This window comes from Scomber scombrus, chromosome 17 (assembly GCF_963691925.1).
Source record: "Scomber scombrus chromosome 17, fScoSco1.1, whole genome shotgun sequence".
NCBI lineage: Eukaryota > Metazoa > Chordata > Actinopteri > Scombriformes > Scombridae > Scomber > Scomber scombrus.
In genome coordinates this window covers 3,231,141-3,248,220 of record NC_084986.1, presented here as the reverse complement: position 1 = coordinate 3,248,220, position 17,080 = coordinate 3,231,141, and the positions used below count along the sequence as shown (strand labels likewise).

Here is a 17,080-nt window from a genome sequence, read left to right as displayed (position 1 = left end):
TCTCCTCTTGTCCATGTGAATACCTCCTGATAGGAAGAGAGAAGGAGAAAGGAACAATAACTGCATTTCATATGATGGGGAAATGAATAATTTCAACTGTGTACGTGCAATGTGTGTGTGTGTGTGTGTGTGTGTGTGTGTGTGTGTGTGTGTGTGTGTGTGTGTGTGTGTGTGTGTGTGTGTGTGTGTGTGTGTGGTGCAGGGTATTGTGTGTGTGTGTGTGTGTGTGTGTGTGTGTGTGTGTGTGTGTGTGTGTGTGTGTGTGTGTGTGTGTGTGTGTGTGTGTGTGCCATTGTGGAGCGATTGGGCGTTGTGATACACGAGGCGAGCACAGTGATTGGAGCATCGATCTTGTTTCCTCGAGAAGAGAAAGAGAGAAACTGAGAGAGAGAAAGTAAAAAATGGAAATAGAGGTTCTGTTGCAAAGAAAGTTACAAAATAAAGATACGCGAGTTAGAAAAATGGTTTACTGTTTTGTTTTTTTAAATGAGAAAAGAAAAGAATACACTCGCTTTATTTTGTTTGTTCATGCTGTGACTCTTTCTGATATTTGATCTCTTGTCATCACATCATCTCACACAAGCTGGAAATCATACAGGGAAGGAAGAGAAGAACGGACAGCGTGAGACATTTTCATTTTCACCTGTCTGTCAACCAGCTTCAGACTAAATAACTTAATTTTAAAACAGCTGACACTGTTTTTCTGTCTTGTTTAAGTTGGAAAATGACACTAATGTACAGTACCTGCACTGGTCTGAAACTGTAGCCTGAGCGTGATTGATCGGAGCCTGAGGCCGGCAGCTCCCACAGTGTTTCAGCCTGAACCTGAACTGAAGTCGATACTTTGCAATTACAATGTTACACGTTCATTTGGCCGACACTTTTATCCAAACTACAAACACATGAGAGTTAATACAACAAGCAACGAGCTCGATGAGAGAGAGAACAAACAAATGAGACATAAAGCTCAGTCCGGGTTTGATAGGACGCAGGTGCCAACAGACGAGCAGAGAGACGGATAACGTATATATCCATCCAGCCATCCATCCATTTTCTGCCTCTTATCTGGGGTCAGATCACGGTGGCATTAGACTTGCAATGAAACCCAGACATCGTTCTCCCCAGCAACATCCACCAGCTCCTCCTGGGCCAGCAGAGGTCTATAATCCCTCCAGCGTGTTCTGGGTCTGCCCCGAGGTCTCCTCTCAGTCTGATGTGCCCAGAACATCTCCAGAGGGGGGCGTCCAGGAGGATCCTGACCAGGTGCCCAAACCACCTCAGCTGGCTCCTCTTGATGTGAAGGAGCAGCAGCTCCAGGTGTCTGAACTCTTAACCCCATCTCTACAGACACTCTCCAGAGGAAACTCATTTTGGCCGCTTGTATAGATAAGATACACATACGTCAGCTGTGGAGGTGTTCATAAAAGATGTGGATATTTAGACTTCTCTTAAAAATCGAGAAGAAGTCTGCAGATCAAACAGAGTTGTAGTTGAGAGTCTGGTTAGTGACTTCAGGCCCTGTTGTGGTTCTCAGACACCTTTCATTAGCAGAGCGTAGTGACTGGGACGAGGTGGAGCTCAGGAAGGCAGGAGCTGTTCAGGGTTATGAACAGCAGAGTGATGTGCTGTTTCAGGCTGGTTGAAGACCAGATGTTCAGAGATTTGAACATACACCAGTAAGGAGCTGCAGTAGTCGATATAAGACATGATGAGAGGATGTAGCAGGAGCTGTACTGCATGAACAGACAGGAGGAGTCTGATCTCTCCATCTCCTCTCTGTCCTTTATCTCTCCGTCACATTATGGCACGACTACACACAGATACTGATACATTCTTTACTGTCATGTCTGATTATTTCCAGCTTATTAATCTTCTCCCTTCGTAACTGAACCACTAAAAAAATTATAAGATACAAACAAAAGTAAAGTCAGCCTCATTTAATAAACACACACCAAGATAAAATCTTTACACCTCTCCTCTCTGAAAAAAACACAATCAGAGCAATAAACTAGTAATCAAATAAAACCGCTCTGATTCGACTACGAGACAAAAGACTACAACAACAATAATGTTTACATGCTCTCTACGTTACTATTTACTGCACATTCTCAATGAATAACCATCTAACACACAGTAAAAGCCATCAGCTGACCCCGCTGGCAAGTTGTGACCACATGTGTGAAGTTAAGGCTTAACACAGTATCACTGTGTATATAGTCAAATATCATGTTCAATATTCTTGTATATTGTATATTTGTAATGTACTTGATAAGTTCAATAGTCCCATGTGACTCAGATCTCAGTAACGTGTGCAGACTGACTCCAAACCACAAATATATTTAAACAAACAAATGTTTCAATGCTACACTCCAGACAATCCCTTCAAAACTCCAACAGCTCCAAACGTTGTCTATTTAAATTCATTTGGAGTTTTGAGTCAGTGACACGCATGTAACTATGAAGCATTACTGATCATGACAACATTCAGCTGCTGAGTTTAACGGTGTCAAGTGTTACAGTTCATGAAGCAACAGTGTTTTAAAAAATCTGCTGAGACACACAAGAGTAGTTTTACTGACCACGCTGTCTCTGAGCTTAAAGGCAAACGTCCAGAAACTAACTGGAATTCCTTTAATTGCACGACATCCGGTTGTTTCACCGTCTGGTTCATCGTACAGAGCATCCTGCCTGAATCCTGATCTAACATCTGCCCTGATAGAGAGAGAGAGAGAGAGAGAGAGAGAGAGAGAGAGAGAGAGAGAGAGAGAGAGAGAGAGAGAGAGAGAGAGAGAGAGAGAGAGAGAGAGAGAGAGAGAGAGAGAGAGAGAGAGAAAGAAAGAAAGAGAGAAAGAGAGAGAGAGAGGTGGCAGACTGTCCTTCAGTATTCAATGAACCAACAGATTGTTTCCTCTCATGTTTGGACTTCTGAAGGCACAAACTCCATAAAGACCCCCTGCCAACCTGCCTGAGGACACAGGCACACTCCAAGCACGCTGCTTCAAAGGCTCTCTCAGTGTGTGTGTGTGTGTGTGTGTGTGTGTGTGTGTGTGTGTGTGTGTGTGTGTGTGTGTGTGTGTGTATGTGTGTGTGTGTTTCAGTCTCTTTGCAAGAAATCTTGTGTGCACATGCAGATGAGGGTGTGATCATGCATATAAACATTTCATAGTGTGTGTGTGTGTGTGTGTGTGTGTGTGTGTGTGTGTGTGTGTGTGTGTGTGTGTGTGTGTGTGTGTGTGTGTGTGTGTGTGTGTGTGTGTGTGTGTGTGTGTGTGTGTGTGTGTACCATAGCGTGTACAGGAAGTAGTCGTGCTAGGTAAACAGGAGTGCAGGCTAATCCTGTGAGGAATGGGAATTCTGCATTAGCATCTGAATAGCGCACCGTGCCATGAGTACTGCTGACAAAACTAACACACATCCCCAGTGCTGGCTCTCTCACACACACACACACACACACACACACACACACACACACACACACACACACACACACACACACACACACACACACAGCTGAAGAGGAGTATTTTTATAGCAGTATAAGATGTGGAGACTACCTGCTGATAGTTTTTTAACCACTGGAGGTGTATGAGCTCCAACCTGTTTAAGATGTACTCACTTCTGCAGACTCTCACCTGCAGGCTGCCCAACACAACCACACGTTACATTTACATGCACATTAATAATGTGATTATATTGTAATTAGGCCAGTAATGAGGGTAAGAGCCCATGTAAACAACATCTGATTACATGCAAGTGTGTGTAATCACGGGAACATGTGCCTGTGTCTGTCTTAGCTTCACCACCATGTAGAAATGATTAGACTTACAGAAGCTCCTGCACTATTTTTAAAACCCAAGGGATAAAGGGACTTTTCCAGCAATCGTTTTAGGTATACTCAGGAGTTTTATCTGACATGGTTTCTGCCCCACCTCCCAAATGTCCCAGCGGTAGATTTAACCCTCACATACTATTCATATTCTGACTCATAATTAGTCTCTGCACCAATTCAAATTGATAAATTCTCTTTACTTATAGAAAAAATAACATTCATAATCACTATTTTATGGTCCAGGTGAACATTTTATAAAACATGATGAATACAACAACATGTTTTAATGCTGATTTTTGACTTTTATTATGAATGCAGGTCAAATTTAGACATTTGCATATTCAACACAAATGTGTTTGATGTTTTTTCTCTCTCCTATTCTATTCTGTTGTATGTTTTTTACAGCTCTCAACTGTTAAAATGGGTGAAATTTGACCCTGAACAGCATGTAAGGGTTAATGATGAGCCAAGAACTGCCAGAGTGGACTCAAACACAAAACTGAAAAAACAGCATACATTGACACAGAGTGAGCTCTGGCTGTCAGTAGTATCAGTATTATGAAGTAGACTTCCAAACTGGTGTTAAAAGAGAATTTCCGGTTGCATACTAAAACAGAAAAAATAAACAAGAAATCGCTCAGCAGGTTGTTGATCCATCTGCCTCTCTGACATGTTCCATCTTTTCTGGCCTCTGCAGGACTCCTACTTTCCAACATCACAGCTATAAAGTCAAAAGTCGCAGCAATAAATTACTGAAAGCAGCGAGATCATTCTGTGTTGTTGTCTAGAATCACGTCTCAAACAAAGACATCACTTATTATTCTGTTAATCTGTCCGGCTCACCAGATCTTCACAGTTCTTCAGATGGTAAACAGAGCAAAAACAAACAGAGGATGCTCAGTTTGGTCCGAAAGAGGCCGGATGATGAGCAGCAGTCAGCTGTTCTCACAACAGGTCAACCACCAGACTCCATGTGTCTATCCAGACTGGATTACTGGACTGTTTTATTACTTTCCAACAGTGTTCCTTGTTTTCCAAAGAAATGTTTTAGTTTTGGTTTAAATGAATTAAGACTGTATCGCTTCCTTTTAAACTGGTATTTTAATAATATATCACTGCACCAGAGAGGAATCCATTCATGTTCTTTTTCATGATGATATGAGCAGTGTGTGTGTGTGTGTGTGTGTGTGTGTGTGTGTGTGTGTGTGTGTGTGTGTGTGTGTGTGTGTGTGTGTGTGTGTGTGTGTGTGTGTGTGTGTGTGTGTGTGTGCGTTAATGATGATACTGGGCGGTCTGCACCTGCTGACAGATCTCTCAGTTTTACACTGGCTGAGAAAAACTGTAGGATTAAGTTGGCAAGTGTGTATCCGGCACGAGTATTAGCCGAGGTGTGTTACATCATGTGTGTCCTGACTGGAGAACACACACACACACACACACACACACACACACACACACACACACACACACAGACTATCCTGCTGAATGAACAAAGATTCTCTCATTAGCTTGTAAGGCTCACACCTCAGCGAACAATTCCACACAAGAAACCACTGTCTTTCTTTCTTTCTTTTTTCTTCTTCTTCTTCTTCCTCTACTTCTTCTCCTGATCGTCTAAGTGGTTGCAGCTGTTTCTGCCGCTCCGACTCAAGTAGTTTAATTACATTTCAAATTTCATATTTGAGGCATTTAGCTGAGGATCTTATCCAGGTCAACTTACAATGAGAGCAACAGAAGATTAAGCTTCAATGCCTGAATTATCCAGCGTTTGAAAACACCTCCTACTCATAGAAAATTAAGGCGAACCAAAGTGTGGCTTTTTTCTTCAGGAATTCTTGACGTCTTAAGAGCTTCGCTGACATGTAATAATGACACTCGTACAGACTGGATTCTCTATTTCTCACAAATATGAAACAGCTCTTTGCATATATTAGGAAGTTCTTCTTCAAACAAGCATCAACTGATACATTTGATCAGTAGAATTTAACCTCAGCTCTGCGCTCACATCTTAATACACATATTTGTTACAGCACATGATTTTGGCCGCAGGTGGTCTCGTATTAATGTGTGTTCATTCTGTTTACTCGCTCCTTTCTGAAAGCTTTCATTCTGCAACTGATGTGCATTTACATTTTACTCATTTATGTGACAGAGAACAACACTTGAGTGAGCTTCAGTCCCTGCATCACCTGCATTACAAGCTACAGAAAGGTCAGAGGGTCACAGCATCATCTTGTGAGTTAAGATTATTCATAGATTTAAAGCTTTGCCGCAGCTCTTTAATGTGTTTTTGTTGTTTTCTACATAAAAACTTGTCACTTTGACACAGACTGCTGAGTCTCGGCATGTGTCGGAGGAGCTGAATACGCAGCAGTCCTCACACAACAAACGCACAGATATAACAGCCTCTCATCCTAAAATCTTTTATCTCAATCCCTTGTAAATATTCATTGAATTCATGTCTTTAAACTACATTGAACTGAGTGGATTTAGCCTGTAGTGCCGAGTGATTCGAGTACAACATATCGGTATACTGTCAATGTAAGATCACACTGACTCTTTACAAGAACTCACTTACAATATACTGGTCATGCTAATTAATCAGATTTGTACATTCTATGTCTGTGTTTCTTGAGTATGAAGGCTGATATATTTCTAGTTTTATATGTGTGGGCTTGTAGTGTGTCAATAAAACAAGGTAAGAGAGGCGGGATCAATACAACTTAGCCCACCAGCCACAGTTAACACGCTGTGGGTCTTATGCGTTACAGACATCCTGCAGTGCACGCCGGGCACAGACATTAAGCTGAAAATTAACCTAATTATCGTCAAAGGAACCACAAAAATCTGATAATGAATTTATACAATGATCAGAGCCACTTTAGTTAATGTATGAGGACATTATTGGGGTATTATAGGAAAACTGTTACGGTATTATCACAGGAAATATAAAATAAATTGAGTCATTATCTACAGATCTGAGTAATGTGGGATTTAATTGTACTATTACTGGCATGCTATAACAGCAAATAAGATTAACATTAAGACAGATTTTCTTGAGTCTACACTTAGAGCTCACATAACAAAGTCCAGAGGGAGAAAATAACTAACTCCATTTACTCACAACTCGACTTAAGTTCTTAGGATTTGGTACTTTTGGTTATATTTAAATTTGGTGTTTGAATTTTCTGAGACTTCTTACCTTAATTCCTCCACATTTCAGGAGAAGATTATGAGCTTAAGTTTCTACACTGAACTGCAGCGACTTCACCTTCAACATGAATAAAAAACTAAATATAGGAAACCCTGAAATCATTTCAAACTTATTATTAGTGCCAATTAGGGTGGATTAGGGTAAGGTGGGATACTTTTTGCAATTCTGACTTTTTCAACATATGAATCCAATACATTATATCAACACCTAATATCCCTATGAAATCCCTTAGATTTTTCCATGTTAAATCAGAAGACAGTTTTAGATATTGTACTCAAAAGGGAAATGGCACATATATTAATGCTTCTTGTGTCAAATCGTTTCAGAATTGGTAGATTTTGTAATGTGGGACACTATTTTCTAGGCTTAGAAATACTTTGATTTATACAAAGCAGCTTTATCTGCCACAACTTTCTCATCAGAAAGGTTAAAAAAAAATAGCAGCCTGTATGTTGACGTGTAATGTTAAACAATATAACTTACACAGTGTGCATTATACTAGTTATAGCTTTAGAATAACTGAATAGAAAAAGTGATAAATGCACAGGAGTCTAGTTGTCCCACATTATCCTAATCCACCCTAGTTGCACCTGGTCAAACTACAACTCATGAATTCTTCCTCTTTTTATTCAAGTGATTCAAAAAATATCATTGATGTTTGTGAGAATACACAGATATCAGAAAAACTCTCTACAGGGCTGCTATAAAACAACCAATGCTGCCACTATAAAGTCATTATCGGAGCACTTTAAGTCAGGATATTGCTTGTATTAGAGGGATACTATCGGACAAGTGACTATTGTGAACTCCACACACACAGTGATATCACAGTCATTGATCTTATGGACACACGCACAGCATTCACAGCAGGAGAGGTGCTTATATCTTTTACTTCACCTGGTTGTACGCTTCTCCTCCTCCCGCTACTCCCGCTACTGCCCCGGTACCGAGCTCCGGTAGCTTCCTCCGGCTCAGCACCAGCAGGTAAACCAGCGCTCCCAGCCACACCAGCACCGCCACGGCCACCGCCAGCCTCCGACAGAGACGCTTCATTTTCCGGTCAGGAGGAGCCGGCGGCGCCCGCAGCCCGGCTGATGTCAGAATCCCATTTTTATAGAAGCGAGAAAAACAAAAAGAAAACACGCCGAGCAGCCGCGGTAACACTCACACACACACACACACTAGTCTGTCCGGTCCCGGTCCCGGTGACGGTACAACGCGGACTATACACAGCGCGCGCTCTTCTCTCGCGCTCTGTCTCAACTCACAGAAGCTCGAGCGCTACTCTGACACGCCTGACAGCCGCGTGTGTGAGTGTGTGTGAATCTGTGTGTGTGTGTGTGTGTGTGTGTGTGTGTGTGTGTGTGTGTGTGTGTGTGTGTGTGTGTGTGTGTGTGTGTGTGTGCGTGTGTGTGTGTGTGTGTGTGTCACTGAGGGAGTCCTGGACCCTCCTGAAGGTTTGAATGGGAGAGCATGGAGCTCCACCTGCCGACACCCAACTACTACACCGAAGTAGAAGAGAATAGAAAAGAAGAGAATAGAAAAGAAGAGAATAGAATAGAAAAGAAGAGAAGAGAAGAGAGTAGAAGAGAAGAGAAGAGAAACGAATAGAAGATAATAGAATAGAAGAGAGTAGAAAAGAAGAGAATAGAATAGAAAAAAAGAATAGAATAGACGAGAATAGAAGAGAGAAAAATGAAAAAATCTCAGAGAGAAGTGAGAAAAGACTCCTCCCTGTATTACAGACACTAAATACTCCATTCAATATTGAGCTGCAAATCAAGATATGGGACACCAGGAGTGGATTTAGCAGATGAGATCCGGGGATAAGCCCAGAACACCCAGAGCCACGGACGATTTTTAACATTACATTTATATTATATTTAATATTAATTATTACATTTTCAATCGCATTTCACTCAGTAACACTGCCAGAACTGAAATATCTTAATATGTTTCACTCTTAATCACAATTGTAATACATTGACAGATTCAGTCAGCAGCTGGTTGAGATTTACATGTGATCCATTGTGTATTATTTGAGGGTGTTATATAGTGTAGGTATTTACACACTAGTTAAAGGGAACATTGCACAATCACAGTAGTATAAACTTAAATAAAACTGAATCAAGCGCAGAAGGATGAAGCAGATCAGTCCAACACTGTGATCATGTATGTAAACTTATTGCAGTGTGACGTTAAATAGTGAACAGACTGTATTTATATAGCTCCTTTCTAGTTTTCTGATCACTCAAAGCGCTTTATACTACATGCCATCATTCACACTCTTACATGCAGACCGGAGGAGCCGGGGATCAAACCTCTGATCTTATGAAATATCTAGATCTACGTCCTGAATCACAGCCGCACAAAATGTTAACTTGTCGTCAGTTGAGCAGGTAGGCAAAGTAAAAGCAACGTCAGCAGTCTGGAGATATTTTAGTATTAAGCCATGACGACAAAAGTAGAGCAGACTGCAAACTATGCTCTGCTTAAATGTCAAGAGGAGAGGTGGTAAAAATAACAGAAGCTCCTACTACACTGCTCCTGATGACCAGCTGTTGTCAGTTATTTCGTTGTCGTCTTCTCAGTGTCCTGGAGCTGAAGTATGAGATTTCACATCAGCGCATCAGCAGCCTGTTGCAGGAACATTTCAGGGATGTAAATTCACTGCTGATATTTAGACTAGCAGTGTCAGCCTAATGTCTCTCATCAGTTTAACTGCACAGCGGATTGATGAGGATTTTACTCCCCAGAGAGCCATCCTCAAAGCAAAGCAGTTTCAGAGTTCGGACACTAGCCAAGCCGTAACAGTCCTGTTTGATGATTGAGGTGGAGCTCCGGGACAATGCCAAAATCATGATCGAGGCCATGAGTGATGCTGGACTCCCTTATCGTGCTGCAAGTCTCAGACACCGTCCAGCTGGCTGTTAACAAGGGTGTTTAGGCTTTAGGAGAAGCGTAGCTGATGCGGTGGCAGTCAGATGTGAAATAGGACATTTTAAACATTTGGCCTTAGCGTACTCCCACCTGGAAGACACTCAGCACCTCCAGCGCTCACCAGAGGACACTTCTGGAAATGACTATATCTGTTCTGGCTCCATTTTTAAGAGTAAAAAGTGAGCTCCTTTGATGCTTTGATGTCAGATCTGCTGTGACAGTGCTTCAGTGACCTGTCACCAAAGAAACAGACGAAGACCATGGCATCAGAACAATGAGGGGAACGTGAGCTGCATGAAGATGTTTTTTCTCAAACAGGTTGAACAGACGGTGATGCGGCAGCTGCAGAAGGCGTCTGGACGAGAGGCAGACAAGCAGGAGGGATCTGGGGGGAACCACCTGCCAGAAAGCTACACAAAGCCCAGGAGCAGTCTGGACAGTATGTCTGATGAGACAGCAGATTAAGCATCAACATCACAGAGCAGTGCAGCCATTCAGCTAGAGACACACGTTGGAGAGACCACTGCAGGACTGGGGGGGGTTAACAAGGTGCAGATTCCCCCTCTGGCCCAGATGTCAGCATGCAGTAATGTGGACAGTGAAAGGATGTTTAGCTCAGTGTCACATATTGTAGATGAAAACAGAAACAGGCTCACAGCTGATAATACAGAGAAGCTTCTCTCCATCAAAAAGAAGCTGACTCTTCACTTAGTAATTAACTCTGAAAAAGGCTCAGTCCTCACAGACGGCACTAACATATGATAACGCAGCATATCAGCTGTATGTTGTGTGAATGTGTTCCAGCTTACATTAAAGTGAAAAGGAAAACAGGGAGAAAATGAACTAAACTAAAAAACTAAACTAAAGAGAGAAGAAAACATGAAATAAGACACAAACTAGAAGTGACAAGAAGATACAAAAGCAAAGAAAATACTATTAAAGAGGAAGAGCAGCGAGAAAAGGAGAGAAGCAGATCAAAATACAGCAAGAGAAGAGAGGAAAAAGAGTGGAGAGGGGAAGCAAAGCAAGAAAAGTACGAAAAAAGTGACAAAAGTAGATGAAGATGAGTGCAAGAATGAAGTTAAATGAAAATAGAGTAGAGAAGACGGGAGAGGGGATCATGGACTGTCACATGAACAGACAAGTCAACAAGAAGAAAAGTGTCTTATTTTATTTCAGTAAATCAGACACATCACTGTGCACATGAGTCCATCTTAATGTTATTAAAAAAACAAAACATAAAAAAAATGATCCTTACTGAGTGAGAAAGGGATCGACTGCCAGAGAAACCATGTCTTTACTGTCTTAGTGCGCCATCTAGTGTTTGAACAGAGTAACTCTGCTTCATCTTCTCCTGGTGAACAGTAAGATTGTGTGTGTGTGTGTGTGTGTGTGTGTGTGTGTGTGTGTGTGTGTGTGTGTGTGTGTGTGTGTGTGTGTGTGTGTGTGTGTGTGTGTGTGTGTGTGTGCGCACGTTGTAATGTTGTGGTCTTTAAAACATGATATGTTTAAACTGCACTGTTGTAAAGACCCAAGAACAGAAAGCTGATATTACAAAATACACACACACACACACACACTCACTCACTCACTCACTCAATCACTCTCAAACACACACTCACACACACACACACTATGCCGACAAGTTTTTAGAGCTGTAATGATAAATCAATTAGAAAATCGATTATTGTTTTGAGTCATTTTAATGTAAAACATTTGAATATTTCTGGTGTCTTTAGTCCTCTGTGACAGTAAACTGAATATTTTCTGGTGTCTTTAGTCCTCTGTGACAGTAAACTGAATATTTTCTGGTGTCTTTAGTCCTCTGTGACAGTAAACTGAATATTTTTGGGTTGTGAATAAAACAAGACATTACAGAACATCATTTTGGGCTTCAAGAACAGTGATCAGAGTGACATTTCTCACTATTTTCAGACACTTTATGGACCAAACAACTGATCAATGAATTGAGAAAATAATCAACTCAGATTAACTGATAATGAAAATTGTAGCAATAGTTGCAGCCCTAAATTAGCTTCATGTTATAGGAAACTGTCTCCTCTCAGTCACCAGGACAACTAGACCAGTGTGTTCCTAATGAGATTATCTGACCTGCTGACCTGAACAATGTGTAGCCAGACCAATATGTCATGTTCAAAACCAATACTTCTTTCTTTTTAAGAATCATGACCAAGATATGAAGCGAGCAGGACATTTTTACAGCTGTTGAAGCTCTATGCTGGAAAAAAATATGAAATGAAGATTGTTTGTAGATACTTTTTGGCCAACAGGGTAATCAAACTGTACTGAATAGCACCTCCCAAGCCTTTTGACCACTCAAAGTGCTTTTCCACTACAAGCCACATTCACACATTCACACACACAATTTGGGGTCCAGTATTTTGAACACTTCAACATGTGGACTGGAGGGGGGGAACCAAATCTCCACCACAGCTATAAGCAGTCAGCTAATATCAGCTAAGATATTATGGCCGGTACATTTCCGATTTATAATGTAGTCGTTGATTCCTAAAATAACAGCCTGGGAGATTTTGTGACTGATGATTGATTCAAAAGCATAAATAAAATTTAAAAAATTAACCTTCAGAATTGAAGCAGCACCTGACTCTAGAGGCACACAGAACCATCTACTGGATTATAATGCAGGAAAATATAACGTATATTAGAGCTTTCAGAGCCCCATCAGCTCTCACACAGAGAATAGTGACATCTGGAGTTCAGCTGAGTCCTGATAATTATGAAGTCAAACTGTACTATTGTTTTAGTCTTGGTGCTGTCAGTTTAGCAGCTAATAGAAACAACCTACCGTCCTGTCCTATGTGAAGTCTGCAGCTTCCTCTTTCAGTCTGATTCCCTCTCTATCTCTCTCTTTCTCTCTCTCTCTCTTTCTCGGTTTGTATTCAGCGCTGAAGACAATCTGGTGGGGAAGCTTCCTGCAGAGGAACCCTGAGTAAGAACAAGGAAATAGGCTAGGAAAAAAGTCTAAAAAAAACCCCATTACATATCATTACTCTAATCCTAGAAATAAATTAAAAACAGGCCCATTAACAGTTATCAGTTGTTGGCACATTTTTACCTGTTTATCAATAAGAAAAAAAACTTGTATTAAATCACCTTTGATCAATTTGTGCCTGATGAATATGATGAAATAGTTACATTAAAAGATATATAGTATGAGTATGTTTGAATTAACTAGGGCTGCAAGTAACAATTAGTCATAATATCAGATAACCTATCTGTTATTTTCTCAATTAATTATTTTGTGTATAATATGTCAGAAAATAGAGAAAAGGGTCTGGTATAATTTCTTAAATCTCAAAAACACATCTTCATACAATCTGTTTTGTCCAATTAAAAATCTAAAGATATTCAGTTTTCTATCATGTATGACAAAAAGCTTCACCTTTACAAAGCTGCAATCACTGAATATTTTGGCATTTTGTCTATAAAATGACTAAAAAGATTATTTATTTACCAAAACGTTTGTCGCTTAATTTTCTGTTGATCAACTAATGGATTAATCAACTGATCCCTGCTGAGGTCCAGTCATTTGTTTATTTGCCTTTTTAAGACCACTAACTGTAACTGTTAAACTAATAAATCACTAAGTAGCCTCTCCTGTGTTAGTATTAACTTTACATTTCACTGAAGAGTTTAGTTTCTACACCTCAGCTAACTTATATTAAAAACTAAAGGAGTAGGCTACCACTGAGAGTACTTACACTATCAGTTCATAACATAAAGGTTTGCTAGTTAGCATCATTACTAGTGACTGTCCTCGACGGTAACTATAACGGTTGAACTCAACGTTAACTATAACGGTTGACCTGTACGGTAACTTACCGGCTGACCTCAACGGTATCGATAACGGCTGACCTCGACGGTAATTGTAACGGTTGACCTGTACGGTAACTTACCGACTGACCTCAACGGTAACTATAACGGTTGACCTTAACGGTAACTTACCGGCTGACCTCAACGGTAACAATAACGGCTGAACTCAACGGTAACTTACCGGTTGACTTCAACAGTAACGATAACGGCTGAACACGGTAACTATAAAGGCTGACCTCAATGCGGTAACTTACCGGCTGACCTCAACGGTAACGATAACGGCTGACCTCAACGGTAACTATAACGTAATAATAAGTACCAGACTACTTTAGTAGAAACTTCTGGAGCAGCAGCAGCAGTCCCGTTAGCCAATTAACTAATCAAAACCCGCTATTTGGCCCCGCCCACTGCCGTAGCCGTAGCCAATGAGATTGAGTTTACTGTTGCCCTTAGTAACAGCAACTCACAAAACAATCTCAACTCAAGTCCACTCCCTCCTTCTTCTGAGTATTTTGACTTGTCTTCTTCAGCAGTTTGGGTTCCTTATTGCTGTGAATCTCTTGAGCACCTCTTAAATCTTCCCATCTATACTGAGAGTCCTGTATTGAACCTCACTTTTAATTAATTCTTGACAAAAAACCCCAGAGAAAACAGTCACAAAACAAGCTCAACTCACTAGCTTGTTCTAGTCCTTTTGACCATATTCTCATGGTATTCATTCCAAAAATAAAAATAATTTACTAACAGATTGGGTTTATTTATCCTTAATACTATAACGATGTATTCATGACAACTTTCCCTAAATATATATTTTTTAATATTCTATATTGAGTGACATTTATTTACTAATTACTAGTCCAACCAATAGGCTATCTAGATATCACATTTTAATTGGTCCTATATTTTAAAAGGAAATTAATAGTTTTAAGAACAATTCTGCAATTTTTTCAATCACATTTCAGTGGTAACCAAATTCCTCAAGAGCAAATCAAATGATATTTATGGTTGACGTTTCATTTTGGAAAATCTACCCAGAAAGTTTATCCTTGTTATTGAATATCTTCCTTTTTCAGCAGCCAAACAGATAAATTAACTATCATATAAACATAATCACACATCAAATATTATACAAGTGTTTTAATTTCAAAATTCGTTCAACTCTAACAACACGACCAGAGAGAAACAAAAAAATAAATGTAGTTGTTCAATAAAATAATGAATAGGCATTATTATTATCATTAATAGGCAAACTCTGATGGATGGCATTCTGTTCATGGTTTATTTTATAGTAATAAGAAACACACATATAAACACACACCACATCCTCTAATCCAGTTTATTTTCCTCAGCAGAAAATGGAACACGATAAAATTAAGGAGAAATAGGACAGAATTATGTTCTTGCTTTTTTATACATATAACTAAATATGCCACTCTATGCTAGGGTGTAAGTAACTCAAACTGATATAAGGTTAAATAATTTTTTCTTTAAAAGGTACAGAAAGATATTCCATTACTTCAATTTCTCATTAGCACTCAAAAAGGAACAGGATTTCTTTTTTTTTCTCTCAAAATATCAAAATAAGAACCAGCCGAGACATTGCTCCAGACTCCCTTTATCCTTCGCTGTGTTCTCACTGGAGAAGATGGGAGGTGGGAGGAGGTGAAGGGGGGGAGAAACAATAACTTGTGCATGAGGATTAGCATAGTTCAGTGGTGTCTGATTAAAAGTGCACTCCACCTGAATCAACCTTTCTGTAGTTATTTTGCAAAATAATACAATTTTAAAAAAGATACTTTGTTTTTCCTGTGATTTAAGGAAACCTTCAGCTTAGTTCACCAGATGGGAAAAACAATAATATACAATTCGGCATCATTAAATTACATTTCCAGTAATGCTGAATTTTATAGTTTCCCAAACTTGTATTAAACAATTCACAACTTATCATTTTTACGCACCTACATTGTGTGCTAAAATGCCCAAATAAAGAAAATAAAACATTTTTCAGCTTTTTGCAACGTCACAAACAAAAAGTTAATTTTGGTGGAATACCACTTTTAGGAGTAGAAGGAAGAGAGGTGTGTAACTGAACAATATGCACAGCACAAAGTCCAAGCAGTCAGACTGTGTAGGCTGATTAAGAGCAAGATCTGAAACAATGTCAAATAATGACAAAACAAAACAAAACAAAAAACTAATGAGGAAAAAGGGAAAACCACTCAATTTGAGAATTCACATGTTATTTCTGCAGCCAAAACCAGCTGAGGCATCGTGAGACTCTGGAGAGCTGCGACAGTTTGAATCTGTGATGTCGACAAATGAACAACCTCGGAAAAATATATACATATATATTTATATTGCTGGAAGTCTTAAGATCATGTTTGATATTTTATGAAAATAAGGTTTATTAATTGTAATATGGCTAAATTTACGCACATAGAAGAATAAGGACCAGAATCAGCTTCTCAAAAGACTTCCCACTGTTAAAACTCAAAAAACAAGTCAGTTACCTGCAGAGGTGACAAGTTGAGAGTGCAGCCACATCCTAAAACTTAACAATATTCAGATGGTGGCTGCTTTTATTTCACTAACATTGTTTTTTAAAGTTAACCAGCTTTTGTTTAATTTCTCAGCCTGAAACGACCTCACAGATTCAAACTGTGGAACCAACCTTTTCTCTAAAGATTAAGTGAAAGCTCACCAGCATTACACCCTGGGCAACAATCAATGTAAAATAAAAAAAATCTAAAGAAATTATATAATATTTAAAAAGGTATTATGTTCCAAACAGATATCCCCAATCTGAAGAAAAAGAATGACACCTAATTCTACCCCCACAAAACACAAAATAAGAAATAAATTATATATCTATTTAAAGGGTAGTAGGCAATTTAGGTACTCGGGAGACAAAATTAGCACTCTTGACTGATCGACTCTCGAGATACTCAGTGATGAACTTCGGGTGTTTGTTTTTCCTTAAGTGAATACACTGCGTTTTGGCGAACAACTCTTCATTTGAATACAAAAAATTCAGTCGTATTCCCCTTAATGTATCAAGAACAACAGTACCACTCAGTATATTGAAAAGGGGGAGGGGAGAGAGGGAGAAGAGGATCTGCTACACAGAGGATTTATCTGAGTGACTCTAGTCCATTAGTGTGGAGTTTCTTTTCCTTTTTTCAATATTTATTTGTATTTTCATTTTTTTCGTCAACAGTCCGTGTGAGCAGAGGCAGGGATTG

The 17,080-nt window shown here is 39.7% G+C and overlaps 1 protein-coding gene across 1 annotated transcript in view; it reads right to left on the bottom strand.

Moving 5' to 3' along the window:
* Positions 1-8,279, bottom strand: part of galnt14 (UDP-N-acetyl-alpha-D-galactosamine:polypeptide N-acetylgalactosaminyltransferase 14 (GalNAc-T14)) — a 182,689-nt gene extending 174,410 nt beyond the window's left edge. The window contains exon 1 of the mRNA XM_062437652.1: positions 7,941-8,279. Within this exon, the coding sequence (XP_062293636.1) occupies positions 7,941-8,096 (156 nt within the window). The 5' untranslated portion in view covers positions 8,097-8,279. The remainder of the gene's footprint in view (positions 1-7,940) is intronic.
* Between the last annotated feature and the right edge of the window lie 8,801 nt (positions 8,280-17,080).